This window comes from Amphibalanus amphitrite, unplaced genomic scaffold (genome assembly GCF_019059575.1).
Source record: "Amphibalanus amphitrite isolate SeventyFive unplaced genomic scaffold, NRLGWU_Aamphi_draft 000875F_arrow, whole genome shotgun sequence".
Lineage (NCBI taxonomy): Eukaryota > Metazoa > Arthropoda > Thecostraca > Balanomorpha > Balanidae > Amphibalanus > Amphibalanus amphitrite.
The window spans coordinates 70,387-85,318 of NW_024882369.1; the positions used below are offsets into that span (position 1 = coordinate 70,387).

The following is a 14,932-nucleotide window of genomic DNA, read 5'->3' on the forward strand; positions in this document are numbered from 1 at the left end:
CATAGATGGGTAATCGTTTGTCTAGGCACTATATCTATTAATTGTGTGCGTTTATCTACGGAAATGCAAGCACTTACCTACCCGAATATGGCTTTTGTCGTGAACGAACGACAGCAACATTTCAGAGTCCCGGAGAAAAATAAAATCTAGCGCAGAACGTTTCACTTAAAAGTGACATAAACAGTGGTCTGTTGACTGTTTCACCTTATACGCCTGCCATGGGCAGAGCTACATGGTGACCATTCCTGTCCATTTTATTCTATATTTGGTGCCTATACCTACAGGCAGGTATATGCACTCAATCAAAGAACAAAACAATCATTGGCTGGCCACCATTTTTACTTTCTATGAAATTGCTTGGATTAGGTACCCGAAATATACCTACCTAGTTGACGCACCCGGCCTTACTGGAGAGCAATTAAATGCACTGGTCCAGATGAATGTGAGATGCGACATGATATCGCCAGCACTATCAGTGCACAATCGGCGAGGGAGGGACGGTGAAGACAGCACGGGTGGCATGCGCAGCAATTTATAGCTGTTCTGTGCACCGAACCGTACAATTTGCCCGGCTCTCCCGTTTGCTGTTACTGGAAACGTGGAGCAGCTTTGCGTTGCGAGCTTGTTATTACAGCTATTTAGTGCTGAGGTATGTGCACAATTGGGACTTGCTCCGCACGAAATTATGTTGTAACATGCGGTTACCAAGTATGCAAGCACACCCTGAAACAGCTATGCATCAATTCGATCCTGACGACAGCATAAAGGTAAAACAAAGCACCCCACTATCATCGGTTGTGACCGCTTGTAGACAGAAGGATTAGACCCCGACACCACCCGCTCGACGCACAGAAGCCGTGTTTTGACAGAAAACCATCGCCGGGACTCACGAGTGGCTCAGTGCTGTCGCCACCCCGGTGTGGTTGGGGCCGTGCGACCCTCCCCTCCCCCGCTCTGCCGGCGGGTGGCATCCCCTCCCCCTCCACAGCAGCCGTCTTTCAACACTCCCAGGGACAGAAGTGGCCAAAAACAGGCTATGTTCCCATGGCTCGAGGTAAATCGAGCGTGCTTTAACCGGCAGGTAGCCGTCGCGTCTGAATGGCGAGGACTCGGGGACACGGACACCTTTGTGTCGATTCGCCGGCGGATGGCAGAGCGGCGGCGCGACTGGAACCAAACCACGACTCCGTGACTCTATGGGTACAATGAGAGGCGCCGCGGCGACACTGGTCCGGGTAACATTCCTGCCCCACCGCCGCCAGTCCCAGCCAGGTGAGAGGGCACGCAAAGATGCCGCGTCAATGACCACCCCTTCACACTTTGTGTCGGCGCGCGGAGCGGCGGCGTGCGTCGCTTTTGACGCCATCGATAGGCTTCCTCGGCGGCGATTGTGCCGACGATTGTCCGTCGATTGTAAGTGGCGCCATGCGTGCGGCCGGCGCCGGCCGCCGCTTTGTTGGTCCGGCTGTTTGGGCCGACAAACGGCAGTCGTTTTCGACATTCCGCGCGGCGCTATCTACTTCTGTGGCGTGCCGATGGATGGTCGATCGGATTCCTGGATCGTATAGCCAACAGAGGTCACCGGCTCGGGTTAACGGTGGGGTCAGAGCAGCTCAAACAACCGGCGAGACACGGTCAACACTGGCTGGTCTGGAAACCGGCCACAACGGCACTTCGGTGGAATGACGAGATGAATGTCTTGCTGGCTGTAGTGGCCAGTGGGTGACATTCGTGCGGCCGGCGAAGGCCTTCCCCAAGGACTGCACGGTTGCTGGCTCTTAAACATTAACGCATATGGGACAAAGCAGTAATGCTTAGCATAGCGTATTAAACTCCAATACTTTATACGCAAACTCGACGGGAGATCAATTAGGATGCAAAGCTCGATGCATTCATATGTAAGTCGTGTAACACCATAACGAAAAAAAGCAAAAAGAATTCGCAACCAATCCTACCTTTTTCAGTCATCCTTCTAATCTATACCCGTCATACCTCCCTGTGCCACCCCTTTTGCCTGTCACCGGCAGTCGTCTTCCCTCGTCAGTCAGTCATTGAGAGGCTGCCGTCAGCCGTCCCAGTAGCCAGCGTCAATTAGCCCCCCTCTCCGCCCCGGGGCGACTGTTTGTTGACCGTCTCCGGACAAACCGACAGTGTTGGTTGGCCTCCGGACGCCACCGCCGGCCCATGGTAGCCGAGGGCGCCCGAACTGACGCATCGTAAACAGAACAGCCGACAGCGACAGCGGCGGACGAGACGTGCGGCCCTCGAGTGAGACGTCCTCCGATGTAGGGGAGGAGAGGCGTCGGGAGAACAAGGGGAGGATGGTTGGCCACTTCAATAGCATTTGAAAGTTAATCGCCACGACCCGCGTGGATTGTCCATGAAGGTGATACAATACAATACAAAGTTTTTTTTTGGCATGTTTCGGTCGTATTTATATACTGGGAAAGCTCCGGGCAGAATGATTACAGAGCGAGTGAGCATGAGGGACAGCAATCCCTCAGATTTCCTGAAGCGACTCGTACACGATTTCTCACTTATAAAAGGTTTATCAACACTCAACAGTGTTCGGTGCGTGAAGCTATTTTTTCGATGCCGGTGGCTTTTCATTCAATTGAGCAACACCAGTTCAGCTGAGTTTCATTGCTCATTGCTCATGTAACCGCCTCGCAATGAGTCGCTTCTTCTCAGAACGAATCAAAGTCAGCAACAAATATCACAGCAAGGGCTGTCTCCATGTTGCTTTATTTCACACGATATTTCGCCGAAGCTGTTCAGTAAACGAAAACTTTAAATATGTTGTCGATTAACAGGTTCGTGCTCATACTTAGTGCTTATGATGCTACAGCTTCTTATACATAAAATTAAATCTGCACCGATGCGCAAATCAAAGACAGTGAGGGGCATATATGACAAATGGTTACGAAGTTACGGAAGGTCTGAAGAAGAACGCCGAAAAGGGAATGCTGCTTCATATTCACTCTGACGCTCTTACACGAAAGCAATAGACCCTTCACACCGTCGAATATTGCTCGAATAATCCAAGCTCCCTCACAATTCGAACAATGCCAATCTCCGTTACATTATATCCCATTCACGATTAATACAATGCCTAGTATCATTATCAGCCTCAAGGGGACTAGCCTAGTTAAGAGACCCCCAACAGAGCAGACATACCCTTTGGTAGTATACAACCAAAGACATATCCAACGTGAGGCACCATCAGACACCTCCCGGCTCCCACGGTGAACACTCCGCACTTCACTCTCAATAGTCCCGATCTCTCACGGTACGAAACCGATGTCCACCCGGCGAGTCCGTGCGTCGTCGGGGCGCTCCCACTGCGGAGGGATCAGCCAGATCGACTCTCGGTAAAGATAGCGCACAACACACGCCGTAGCTGGAGCACTGGGGCAGTCATGTCCAGCGGTAGACGACCGGTGAGCACCAGAGATGTGACCAGGCCGGTCGAACGAGTCGGAGTTGCCATCATCTCCAAGTGAGCACCCGCAGATGAGCCGGGTAGCTCCGCTAAACAGCGCTCGGGAGACGACCCCCGGATTGAGAACACAGTTCTGACACAAAACCGGCGTGAAACAAAGCGCTCGAGAAAGAGGACCCCGACAGACGCGAGATCTTAGGTTAGCCGCCAGTGTCCTCGAAGAGTCCACCACGCGACGCGGAAAGCCCGGCGATCGAGGACACCCCGGCGATCCCCGTGAGCCTGTCTAGACCGTCGGGTGACCGGCACGGACCGCAGCACTGCCGTCCAGCGTCGCTCAGCCCCAGAGGTCCTCCGAGCGGCCGAACTTGTAGACCAGCGAGCCGGCGAAGATGAACAGGTTCTGCAGCACGACGGCAATGCCCGGCCACTGGGACCGGCTGCCTCCTGGGGGAGGGAGGAGGGAGGGTCAGATGGCACAGCCAACAGAAGGTGGACCACAGGGACGAGGGAAACGGTAAGAACAGCAGAGCGGTCGCAGCGAAATCGAAAGTAGAGTGACGAAAGTATGGTGTTAATTTGAGAATCAAGAAGATTATGCCAAATTAAACATATTGTACAGTAAAAGTAATTTCTCCCCAAAATACGTGCAAACCCTTACCCATATCTAACAACAAAAACGGAGACCATTAAAAGTTTGCCAATCTAGTTGAATCAAACAATTGAACACCACATAACTATAAAATATGGCTATGCAACCAACACTTCGAAAGCATGCCGCGTTTCACCAAAACGGCGCACGACCAATAGTGAAGTGTGAACTGACCCAGCATTCACCTTCCCCTTCGTACACTCCGTCGAGGAACACTTACCGGGGACAACGTAGGCAGCGAACAGGATCCACATGGCGGCGATGATGGCAGCAAATCCCAGCAGGAACCCGATGAAGAGCCAGACCCGCGCGCCGCGCTGGCCCAGGCAGCCCGTCGAGTACATGTCGCCGCGGATGTGCCCGTTGGAAACGGCGTTTATCCTATGCAGAAGAAGCAGTGGGAACGGTCAGAAGGCGAGCATGATTGTGGTGGGCAAATATTTTCAAGATTTTATTTTTCATCAAGATTCAAGACTGTAGAGACACATTTTGAAGGGTACAACGTATGTGAAGTTACCAAAATGCTCAAAAAGATAATGTAGGAGATACAGTTCGAAGGAAAACGAGGCATGTAACAAACAGCGCTTGTCTCATGTCATCAGTTATATATGTGTTCAATATAGACAACACACACAATTCGGCGTCATCATATTTACAGCGCACTCACATGAAGAACGATATAGTCCCGATCACTCCACAGACGTGATAGGCGTGGTGCATCTCCTCCATGCTCGGATAGATGGCAGCACAGTCGATCATGATCCACCAGCCGGTGAAGAACTGAAATAAGCAAAATTATCGTCATCAAAACATGAAACACTCTAAAATACAATGTGATAATTACAAACCATCTTGTTTTCCTAGGCTTGGATTCGATGAACTTTAACTGTACAGACACTGTAAGAAGTGGCATAACTAGTTAGCACGGCAAAAGCATGCTTCTTGCAGCTAATCATCTAGAAGACACGTCATAAAATTCTGACAAAATTGTTAGCATGTCAGCACGGGTTACAATACAATGTTATTGGTTATTTTCGAGATCATCGGCTAACACATTGTCAATGTCGAGATAACAGCTTCACTATAATACGCCCACTAGATGCTATGACTTAGCAACCACCAACCGACTCATCCATCCCTGCGAGCCGGAGCGCCGAGATAGATGATGTTCACCGATTGTAAGAGCAGCTAGTCCGTGAAACCACATGCCGCTGGGGTGAGCCGGTTCATGTAGCCTTGGGTCAGCCCATCTTACCAGGACGCCACTGACGGCCGCAGCCACGGCGTTCCTTCGCTCGCCCAGCTCCAGACACTCGCAGTCCAATCGCATCGAGTCAAAACAGCCTGCCATCTTGGGTATTTCTCTCTGAAATATAATGGACAAAAGGCACATTGGGGATTTGGCGCAAACTGGAAAATGTGCATCAGCCCACACCAAATAGTTCAAGCTAGAATTTTACACAAGCACACATCAAATATTGCCTGAAAATCACAACACTCAATCTGAATCTGAACACAAATTTGGAATGGGGAAAAAGTAAATGATCTGATAGCCATTGCCCACCCACAATCCATACCCCTTGAGAAGTGTATGGATGCACCACTTTGAGAAGCAGTCAGTGCCCAGATTCAGAAACATCGTTTTACAACAAAATTTCTAGTTTGTCCATTTGTGCCTAAATTTCTTCATCAACCCATGTGCCTTAATTTTGGCACACACAAATATGCTGGGGTCTGCGCCAAAATTTTGGTGCAATCCACCTGTCACACCAGACAAAGCAACAAAAACATGTTTTTCCAGTCTGAGCTGACACTTTTGTACTTTGTCTTTGTAAAAAAAAAAACATGACATGAATGACCCTTGTTTTAACCTATACCAGTCATTAGAAGGCAAAAGCATGATATATGAGAGCACACCAAAATGAAGAAAACTGATTCCATGCCCATTTATTGTCATAACTTGTAACTCTACGTACACAGGTATCTATGATAAATTAATTAAATCTACCTAAGATAAATTAATTAAATTCATTTCTTATTCCAGTAGCCTAGTCATGGTTTGCCAAAACTTGAACTGTGCTACCAAGTTTACAAAGGTGCAAACTGACAACAAGAAATGATACAAATGTCCAAGCAAATATGACTCAAAAGTCAAAGTGAGTCATCTATGATCTAACACATCAGGGCCCTGTTTCACCGGTGATAGCAGCACGCCACTATCAAATTGCGCGAGCTGACGTAATGTGATGACGTCATACTGCTGACGTAAGGGATAATTCTGGCGCACGATTGCCGCAATATTGTTTTACGTCATCAACTAAATGTTCGAAGTTTACGTCCAAATTTTCCTTAAAACCAACTTTTTTTTAAATACATCATATTAAAAAAATATATATTGAAAATAAATATACTATCATGACTGCATAAACTCTTACTTTTAAAGGCTCATACGTCACTTAAAGGAAATAGTTCACTTTCACGAAATTATTTTTTTTGCAATGGATTTATGATTTTTTATGTTCAAAATGATCAGCAAAGAAAATAAAACCTATTTATAACAAAAGATTATTTTCTATATTTTGATATAAGAAGAACTTTTCAGTTTCTGTAAGGCACAGGCGATCCAGTATGAAAAGAGCATGGGTTCCGAAAATTCTTCAGAAACTAGAGAAATTATCGCGGCCACCGGCATTTGGGCGATCTGCTGCTGCTGAATATCCTTATTGATCAGTACGAGAATTTCTCTTGAGTTCTCGTAGATAATTTCACTAGTTTCTGAAGAATTTTCGGGACCCATGCTCTTTTCATACTGGATGCGAATATATGCAAGGCACACATCCTCAACGCAATACACCTTTTTCGGGACGAGAAATAGAATATCTTTGCCTAGGGTGATCGTTGGGCTGTAAAAGCTCCTGATTTATGCTCGTCTCAGCCCAAGCTACGGAACTGCTATTCCAGTTCAAAACCCATGTTAAAAAGTGAACTATTTCCTTTAATGCCGCGGCCAAGGTCGCGGCAATCGTGCGCCGGAACTGCCCATCACGTCAACAGTATGGCGTCATGACATGACGTCAGCTCGCGAAACGTGATAGCAGCGTGCTGCTATCACCGGTGAAACAGGGCCATAGGGCCTTGTAACACATAGGTAGGTATGCTATATAAGTTTATTTTGAGAATTATTCGCGCAGAACACGGCTTTGTTGTGTTGGGAACTGCGCCAAGCCCAAGCCCTATTAGAAACACAGTCTAAAGAACAGACAAAAATAGAAACGAGTTTGTGCTTTGAACAAGCAAGTCTTTTGTAGGATTTCAAGTTTACCCCAATATGATGTGTTATTAAATGCTGTATGTCGAATAGAGTTCCGATGAAATAGCTTGATTTACTCAAATATCAATGAATTGGTCAAAACCACTCCGAAAGTTCTTGCAAGCAAGCCGATTATACAAAACTCTATGACAGGCTATTTAATGCTCTTTTTTATGCAGCATGCAAAGTATACATGCATTTTAAGTTTTTGCAGATAATTATTGGTGTGTTACATGGTTCTGCTGGTTATCCCAGTTCTATTATTTTTTGCCCTCGATTTTGCAGTGTTTTTGTGCTAAATCATACTTTGACAATCGTTACGCTCACCTCTGTACACTCAGAGGTGAGGTGGGAGCCTCCCTCATGAAAACTAGAGTGATGGAGAGACACGGTCTACAGTACCTAAGAGGGATAATTCAAGGAAGTAATGACCTGATAAGAAGAGTAGTACACGTAGAACTCGAGAAAAAGAAGAGCATATGGGCAAAAACTACAAAACAATACTTAGACGCCATTGGTTCGAAATATGCAGAACTGGAGACAATGACTAAAACTACACTGAAGAAACGTATAAAGGAATGGGATGACAGACAGTGGAAAGAAGAACTCGAAGCTAAGACCAGCATAGCCATATACCGGTCAGGCAAGGAAACGATAAAGGAAGACCCGATATACGACAACACACCGTCCTCAGTAATCCTCTTCCGAGCCAGGACCAACACTCTACCACTACGAGCCAGAAGAAGACATGTAGAGGAAGACACGACTTGTGTGCTCTGCGGACAAGAGGAAGAAAACGAAGTCCATTTCATGCTCGAATGTACCAAGCTAACAGAAGAAAGACTACGAATCCTAGCTCTTCTGAGACCGCACGTAGGAAAACCCAACGAGGTACTAAAGGCATTCCTCTTCAACGATGACAGAGAAGAGATGGAGCACAACAAGGACGGACTCTACCGGCTCTGGAGGCTGAGAAGAAAACTGGTGACAGAGGCGGGTGACGAGGAAAGGGCTTAACCACCATCCTAAGCTTATCCCACTGAAGCCCTCCCACCCGACCTGTGTTTATAGGGCTACCGATGCAAAGGTGACAGCCCGACCACCTCATCAGCATCAGCATCAGTACGCAACCTTTTCAATATTGGCGCCGCTGGCTCCGGCCTGCCCCCCTGTGTTGTCAACATGTGATTCCGTGATTCCCATTTCCCAAACAAGTAATAACCACGGTGACTATTATTGGTGCCAATCGGAATTTCTTTTCTTGGAATTCCAATTTTTGTCCAATTCCAATTTGGAATTTGGACGGAATTCTTAACATTTTTTGGAAATTAATCGGAACACAAGGCCTTTAAAATTTTAAATTTTAAAACGGAGGCCTTTAAAACGCTTTTAAACACTTTTAAAATTTACGCAAAAAATGCAAAAATCGTAAAAATTGTAATAGCCCCCGCTTTGGACAAAATTGGAAGTTTACTTGGCAATTTCTTGGAATTGGATCGGAATTGGAATTGAAATTTCATGAAATTGGCACCACTAGTAACTATAGTAATAACTTGAACTTATATATGGCCTTGTGACCGTCGAGCAGTGTTTCCAAGTCCAAGCCCAAGTACCTACCCATTCTACGTGATTCAGTTGTGATTCAGTTCGAGCTGGCCTGGCGATGTGAGGGTGGGTGTATCAGTATAATGAACTATTTTCATGATGGTTGTTTCTTTTGTTAGCTTTTGTGAGAATAGTTGTAGTTATTTATATTGCTGTAAGTTAAACATTTATTTTGTGGATTTTGCATTATCTTCCTTTGGTGCCTTTCTGTTTCTCCAAGGTCAAGGGCAATAAATGTAAAATGGAAGTTAATTGTAAAATATGATATTGATATGATGTTCAGGCACACACATTCAGCCTGCACATTGCACCTTGCCTGTTTTTACTGACACATCACAAATTAATTTAAATTGAATATTGATAATGTTATGCTTCAGAGCATGACAAATGATGTGCCATGTCCTGTTCAAGCCACTTGGAAACTAATAAAACAAATGACAAAGATTCGGTTAGAATGAGAATGGTTAATAAATAATGAATTATCACAAAAGCCTCATTCTCTGCTTCTGTCTGATTGAAATGTGCTAGATCTGTTTTGAATGCTACATTTTACTGTTCTTTCCTTTGCAGGATTTTCCATCACAATGGCTGACAGATGAATGATCGTCAGGTGAAGCTGATGAAGCTCCCATGATTTTGAGCACTCCTGAATTGTTTTGTATGATCAAGAAATTGGCAACAAACTAAATGGCAAAAGCATTTTCACTGAAGTCCATGCAAAGATGCTTTTATGACACCATGTCTATCAAGTACACAGCTTGTTCCCTTACAAGCTTTTTTGCCATTTGGTTGTCATCTTTAATAATTGGATGGCTTCTCCTGGGTGAAGGATTCTGCCCGTCCCAGCCTATTTTATCTGACAATCTCTTTGGCTTTCCAGTTCCCAATCAACCATTTCCCATCCACCCAGTAGATGTTGTGTACACTTGGGTCAACGGCTCAGATCCTCAGTTCCAACGTGATTTGCATGCAACAGAGTCACATCTGCAACAACCGGCGCCAGCCAGCTGGCGTCAGAACTGCCCCCTGCCGAACTGCCTGCTTTCCTCCCAGCTGAGCGTCGTCCCGCCGCTACCACGCCGCATGACACTCAGCGACGTTCGCTTCTTCGTGTCCGGCGCCACACCACGACAGATGTTTCCCTCGCCGCTTCCCGGTCCGCCTGCCACTTTGCTCGTCTATGCCAGCGTAGACGAAGCCCAGGACGTGTTGCAGCGCGGTACAGAGTTCCGCATCAATGAGGACAACTTCACCGTACATCAGATGTTCTGGACTTGGGACGAAAGCGCTGCTCTGTCTGCTGCTGTTTCTGATCACGTTGTGCTGATCGGACGAACTGTGATTCAGGAGACGTTTCTGCAGCGGGTTGCGGATGTGCAGAAAACTGGTGCGAAGGAGGTGGCTCGTGCTGATGACGGGAGGGCGCTCGTGCTCAAAATGCTGGACGCCGCCGTGGCTGACCGTTTATTGGCCGAGAACGGGACAGCGCAGGCCCTGAGAGCAAGGCTCATGTGGCTGACGGACGCAGCCGCTGACGCGGTATCGTTAAGTCGCTTTGCGGACTCGCAGGAGCTGCGCTACTCCCTGAGGTCACTGGAACGGCACGCACCTTGGGTACGGCGCGTGTTTCTGGTCACCAATGGCCAGATTCCAGACTGGCTGGCGCTGGACAACCCTAAGCTGACGCTCGTCACACATGAGGAGATCTTCCCGGACCATGATCACTTGCCAACGTTTTCCAGTCCGGCGATTGAAGCTCATATTCATCGGATCCCAGGACTCTCGGAACACTTTTTGTACTTCAACGACGATGTTCTGCTGGGCCAGCCTGTCTGGCCGGAAGATTTTCTTGTTCCAGGCGGCGGCTATAACGTCTTCCTCGCGTGGCGCGTGCCCGACTGCGCCCTGGACTGCTCGGCCACTTGGCTGCGCGATGGTCATTGTGACGCCGCCTGCAATACAGAGTCGTGCGACTGGGACGCTGGCGACTGTGTCGGCGTCGACCCGAACCTGCAGCCAAGTCCTGCACCTGATCCTGCGGACGAGGACGTAGACCATAATGCGGGTATGAGCGATGACGCTGTGCTCGCGGCTTTAGGTGCGCCGGAACTCTGTTCAACAGGCTGTGAGGACGCCTGGCTCGGTGACCACTTCTGCGACACTAGCTGTGACGTCGCGGCATGCGCGTATGACCTGGGAGACTGTGGCGTGGCCGGACTGCGCTCGCTGCCCGATCTAGGGCCTCTCCGGGATGATGCAGAGTACGTGATCCCGACAGGATCGTTGGCAGTTTACTGGAACGCCAGCCAGCTGCCGGAGGGACTGCAGCCAGAGGCGGTGTCGTCTCCCCCTCGGCACGCGCTGCGCGGTATGTCCCTCACGCTCCGATTCGCCGTGCTAGTCGCGATCTTACGCCCGAATGCGACTCTCGGGAGACTGCCTGTGTTTATCAGTGGAACTGTGCGGGGACCAAATGGGACGAATGAGGAGAGAATGATCGAATTTTATCTAACTTCTGGAGTGGAAGCCGAGGCGTCCCTGAGTGTGGCTGAGGAAGCCGCACGTCTGAAGCAGCTTGTCGAGAGCTCTGATAAATGGAATGCAGACCTCGAGCGACGACTCAGCGCGGCCGAACGCCGTCTCCCCGATCACCGCGCTTACATGAGGCAGCGAGTGGAACTTCTAAAACTCGCAGCTGACGCCGTGAACGCTACCATTGACATGTCTGAACGAATCCTTGCCGCCGTCCCGAGTATAAATCGATCTACTAATCGGGTACCTAGGCGCAGATTGCTAGGTGCCCGCCCCGTTGCGCTTCCCGTTTCAGAAGAACATCTTGTGGACCTCGAACTAGGCAATAACTCTCGCTGGGAACCGGAAGGAATCCGCCCCATTTCTGAATTGTCTGCCAAAGAACGTCACTACCTCGGCAATGACCTGAACCCAGTCGACCAGCTGGACACCTATGGCCTTAGCCTGCTCAAAGTCAATCGGCTCTACAATCGGCGCTACGGCCCGGAGCAGCGACGAGCGGTAGCGCACATGCCACACCTGTTCTCTCGCGCCGTGATCGCCGACCTGCAGGCGACGTTTGCCGACGAGTTCGCGAGGACATCGGCGGCGCGACTCCGCTCCGGCGACGACATGCAGTTCGCGTTTGCGTACTTCTACTTCCTGATGTCTGAGCGGGACAGGGTTCCCGTGGGCGACATTTTCGATACCATCGACACCGATGACTCGGGGACCTGGTCGGACCGGGAGATTCGCACCCTCCTGACGAAGCTTCGGGTGTTACCGCTGACACGCGAGGACTTGGATCGTATGTGGGCTCTCCTCCGCAGCTGTGCCGAGGCCGTGCCTGCCGCTGCCGATCTGACCACACCTCCCGGGGAGCGCTACCTAGACTCGAACCTCCCGGTGATCACAAAGGAGGCCGTGCTGACTTGTCCCGAACTGACAACGCAAATGGAGCGTAGTTTGGGCAACCGGACACGCTACCCGCACCGCGTGGTCGACGCCAGCGAGCTGGTCTCGTTCACGATGGTACGCTCCAACTCTAGTCTGCTGGTGGGCGCGCTCGACTCGCTGCGTCGCGCGCCGCGCAAATTCATCTGCCTGAACAACAACGTGGGCGCTGCGCCCGAGTCCGAAACGCGACTGGTGTACGCCCTTCTGGTCGACTTCCTCGAAGCGCTGTTCCCGCGGCCTTCGCAGTTTGAGCTGCCAGCCAACTATCGGAACCGGTTTCAGCACGTCAGCGAGCTGCGCGAGTGGGAGCGGCAGCGCAGCCTGCTGCGCGTCGCCACCGTGCTGCTGACGCTGCTGCTGCTGGCCTCGCTGCTGCACGGGCAGCTGTGGTCGGCCGTGTGCAGACGGCGGCGACGGGCTGCCAGGATGGTGGTGGAGCTCTGACACAGTGGTAGGGATGTGGTCAGCGTTACCGGTGTGGCGAGTTATTTCAGGATTGGTGCTATCTAGTCGTGCTGTGCTGTCAAATGCAGAACTATTCAGGTCTGCTGAAATTGCGGAGTGTGAAATTGAGACCGAGCAAGGTCGTTCAGGGTGCTGTGGTCACTGCATTGCGAGATGTGCCGTGAAAAGGACGTGCCTTAGTCATATCGTATATGTTGTGAGTGAAACCAATTTTTGTATTCCTATCTCCTAATCAAGTTTTGTGAACATTGTATAGTCATGAAGTCGTTTGTGATACATTTACATATGGGGCTGATCACTTTTTTCCAGTACGAGTACCATTGGCAATAAACCCTTGTGATTAAACATGCGATGATAGTTATCGTCGACTTCTCGATTTAGTGATGTGATCTCAATCAGAGGAAGACTCGTTTGTTCGTTAATTCATGGATGCGGTGTATGTAACTGACGGATGGAAGCATTGATCCATAGTCTCTTCCTCAATCGTCTTGGCTGCTTGTCCACCCAGAATGTACTTGAAACAGGGCATTTTGTCTGGCTTGTTGGATCTTTTGTTGAGTGCGGTGTCTTTCCTTTTGTGTGTTTTTTACTCATTTTGTTGAATGTCAATAAATGATGCACTTTGTACCAGACCGCCTCTCAGTTCAGTCTAATTGGTTGATCGCCGAAGGGGTGTGACGCTTGGCTTGGACTTCAAAGGTTATTTCCCAGAACGGTCTCCAATTTGCATAGATGGACTTGAAGTTCTTAGAATCGGTCTGAGCACCATCAACATTCTGCAATAGAATTTCGTCAAAAAGCCAAACGTGACACTACCTCTCCAAATGCGTGCCGTCAAGTAGGTACTAGGGTTTCAGAATATGCGGCACATTTCGAAGCGAAACTCCGACCTCGTAGTAAATCATTGACGTTATGTTACTTAACCCGCGCCCGGCTGGGGGTCCTGGATTTCCACGCCCTGCTGGGGGGGGGGGGGGTGTTTGAACACCCCCCCTTCTAACTCGGCTCCTGGGCCACGTAGCGATACGCGGAAGGCGGCGTTCGAAAGAGCGTCAAAAATAATGACGAAATCACTTCGGTCAATTTTTTGGTCAGGTCAAAGGTCAGGTCACCAGAGGTCATTGAAGGCAAAATTTCGCCGATTTCCAGGTCGAATGTCGAAAATTTCCAAGAAGCCAACGCATAACTCGGGAACCAATAGAGCTACAGCGCCGCGGAAAAGCGCATTCGATAGCCCTATTAACGCCCTTTCTGAGTAATTCTCTCAGATTTGACCTAACGTCAACGGTTTTGCCTGCAGGGGGCAAAAACTGCAAAAATAGCCGATTTTTTCGGAAACAGTTTTTCTGCAATAACTTTTGACCCAAGCCTTGTACGAGCTTACTTTTACCGGCATCGTGTTCCTCTCGTCAAGACGCATCGAATGAACTATAACTTGACCTTGAAAGGTCAACTTGAAAATTTGACCTCAGGTCAAGGTCATGACCTGACCGGAAAGGGTCATGTTGCATATCAGTAGATACGTATCGTCGAGCTGAACACATCTAAGGTGTTTTCATCGCTCTAGCATGCCTCTATCAAAAGTTATTTGCGAAAAACTGTTAGATACCATTCGTGACCTAAGATGACCTCAGGGCATAAACAGGGGTCACGGACACCATTTTCATGTTCAGTGTGTCTAAACCACTTGTAATTCAGTGTTTGGGAGTGTTTATAATGTCTTTCGTCCAAAAGAGACGCATTTCAATTTTCTCCCATTGACTTATAATGGGGAGGTCGCAAAATTGACCTGACCTTAGGTCATCGATATCAAAATTCTGAGATATACATTTTGTACATGCTATTGCTCTTAGCAATCGCTGAAAGTTTCAAAGCGATCGGTCACTCGGTGTAGCTATGACAGACATTGAAACTTTTTATGAGGTGAGGTCACTTCAAGTGACCTGGTGACCTGACCTTGAATGACCTTGGTCTGAAATTTTCACAACAT

General features: G+C 48.8%; 2 protein-coding genes across 13 annotated transcripts in view; one reads left to right on the top strand and one right to left on the bottom strand.

The window, feature by feature from the left end:
- Nucleotides 1–2,729: 2,729 nt before the first annotated feature.
- Nucleotides 2,730–14,932, bottom strand: part of LOC122367525 (transmembrane protein 50A-like) — a 51,973-nt gene continuing 39,770 nt past the window's right edge. Inside the window, exons 1-5 of one of the 6 annotated variants that reach the window (XM_043340699.1) lie at nucleotides 7,291–7,319; nucleotides 5,350–5,460; nucleotides 4,762–4,874; nucleotides 4,315–4,475; nucleotides 2,730–3,889 (exon numbers count right to left, since the gene is read on the bottom strand). In XM_043340699.1, coding sequence (XP_043196634.1) covers nucleotides 3,780–3,889; nucleotides 4,315–4,475; nucleotides 4,762–4,874; nucleotides 5,350–5,445 — 480 coding nt within the window. In that variant the 5' untranslated portion in view covers nucleotides 5,446–5,460; nucleotides 7,291–7,319 and the 3' untranslated portion in view covers nucleotides 2,730–3,779. The other 5 variants (XM_043340701.1, XM_043340700.1, XM_043340702.1 and 2 more) reach the window with 5 other exon arrangements.
- On the top strand, nucleotides 7,262–13,572 carry LOC122367523 (N-acetylglucosamine-1-phosphotransferase subunits alpha/beta-like). Of its 7 annotated transcripts, none has more exons than XM_043340661.1 (2): nucleotides 7,262–7,387; nucleotides 9,580–13,572. In XM_043340661.1, the coding sequence occupies exon 2, from the start codon at nucleotides 9,697–9,699 to the stop codon at nucleotides 12,919–12,921; it is 3,225 nt and encodes a 1,074-aa protein (XP_043196596.1). In that variant the 5' UTR covers nucleotides 7,262–7,387; nucleotides 9,580–9,696; the 3' UTR covers nucleotides 12,922–13,572. The 7 variants fall into 7 exon arrangements, with proteins under 7 accessions (XP_043196596.1, XP_043196595.1, XP_043196597.1 ...); XM_043340660.1 differs by having other exon boundaries at nucleotides 7,298–7,442; XM_043340662.1 differs by having other exon boundaries at nucleotides 7,302–7,370.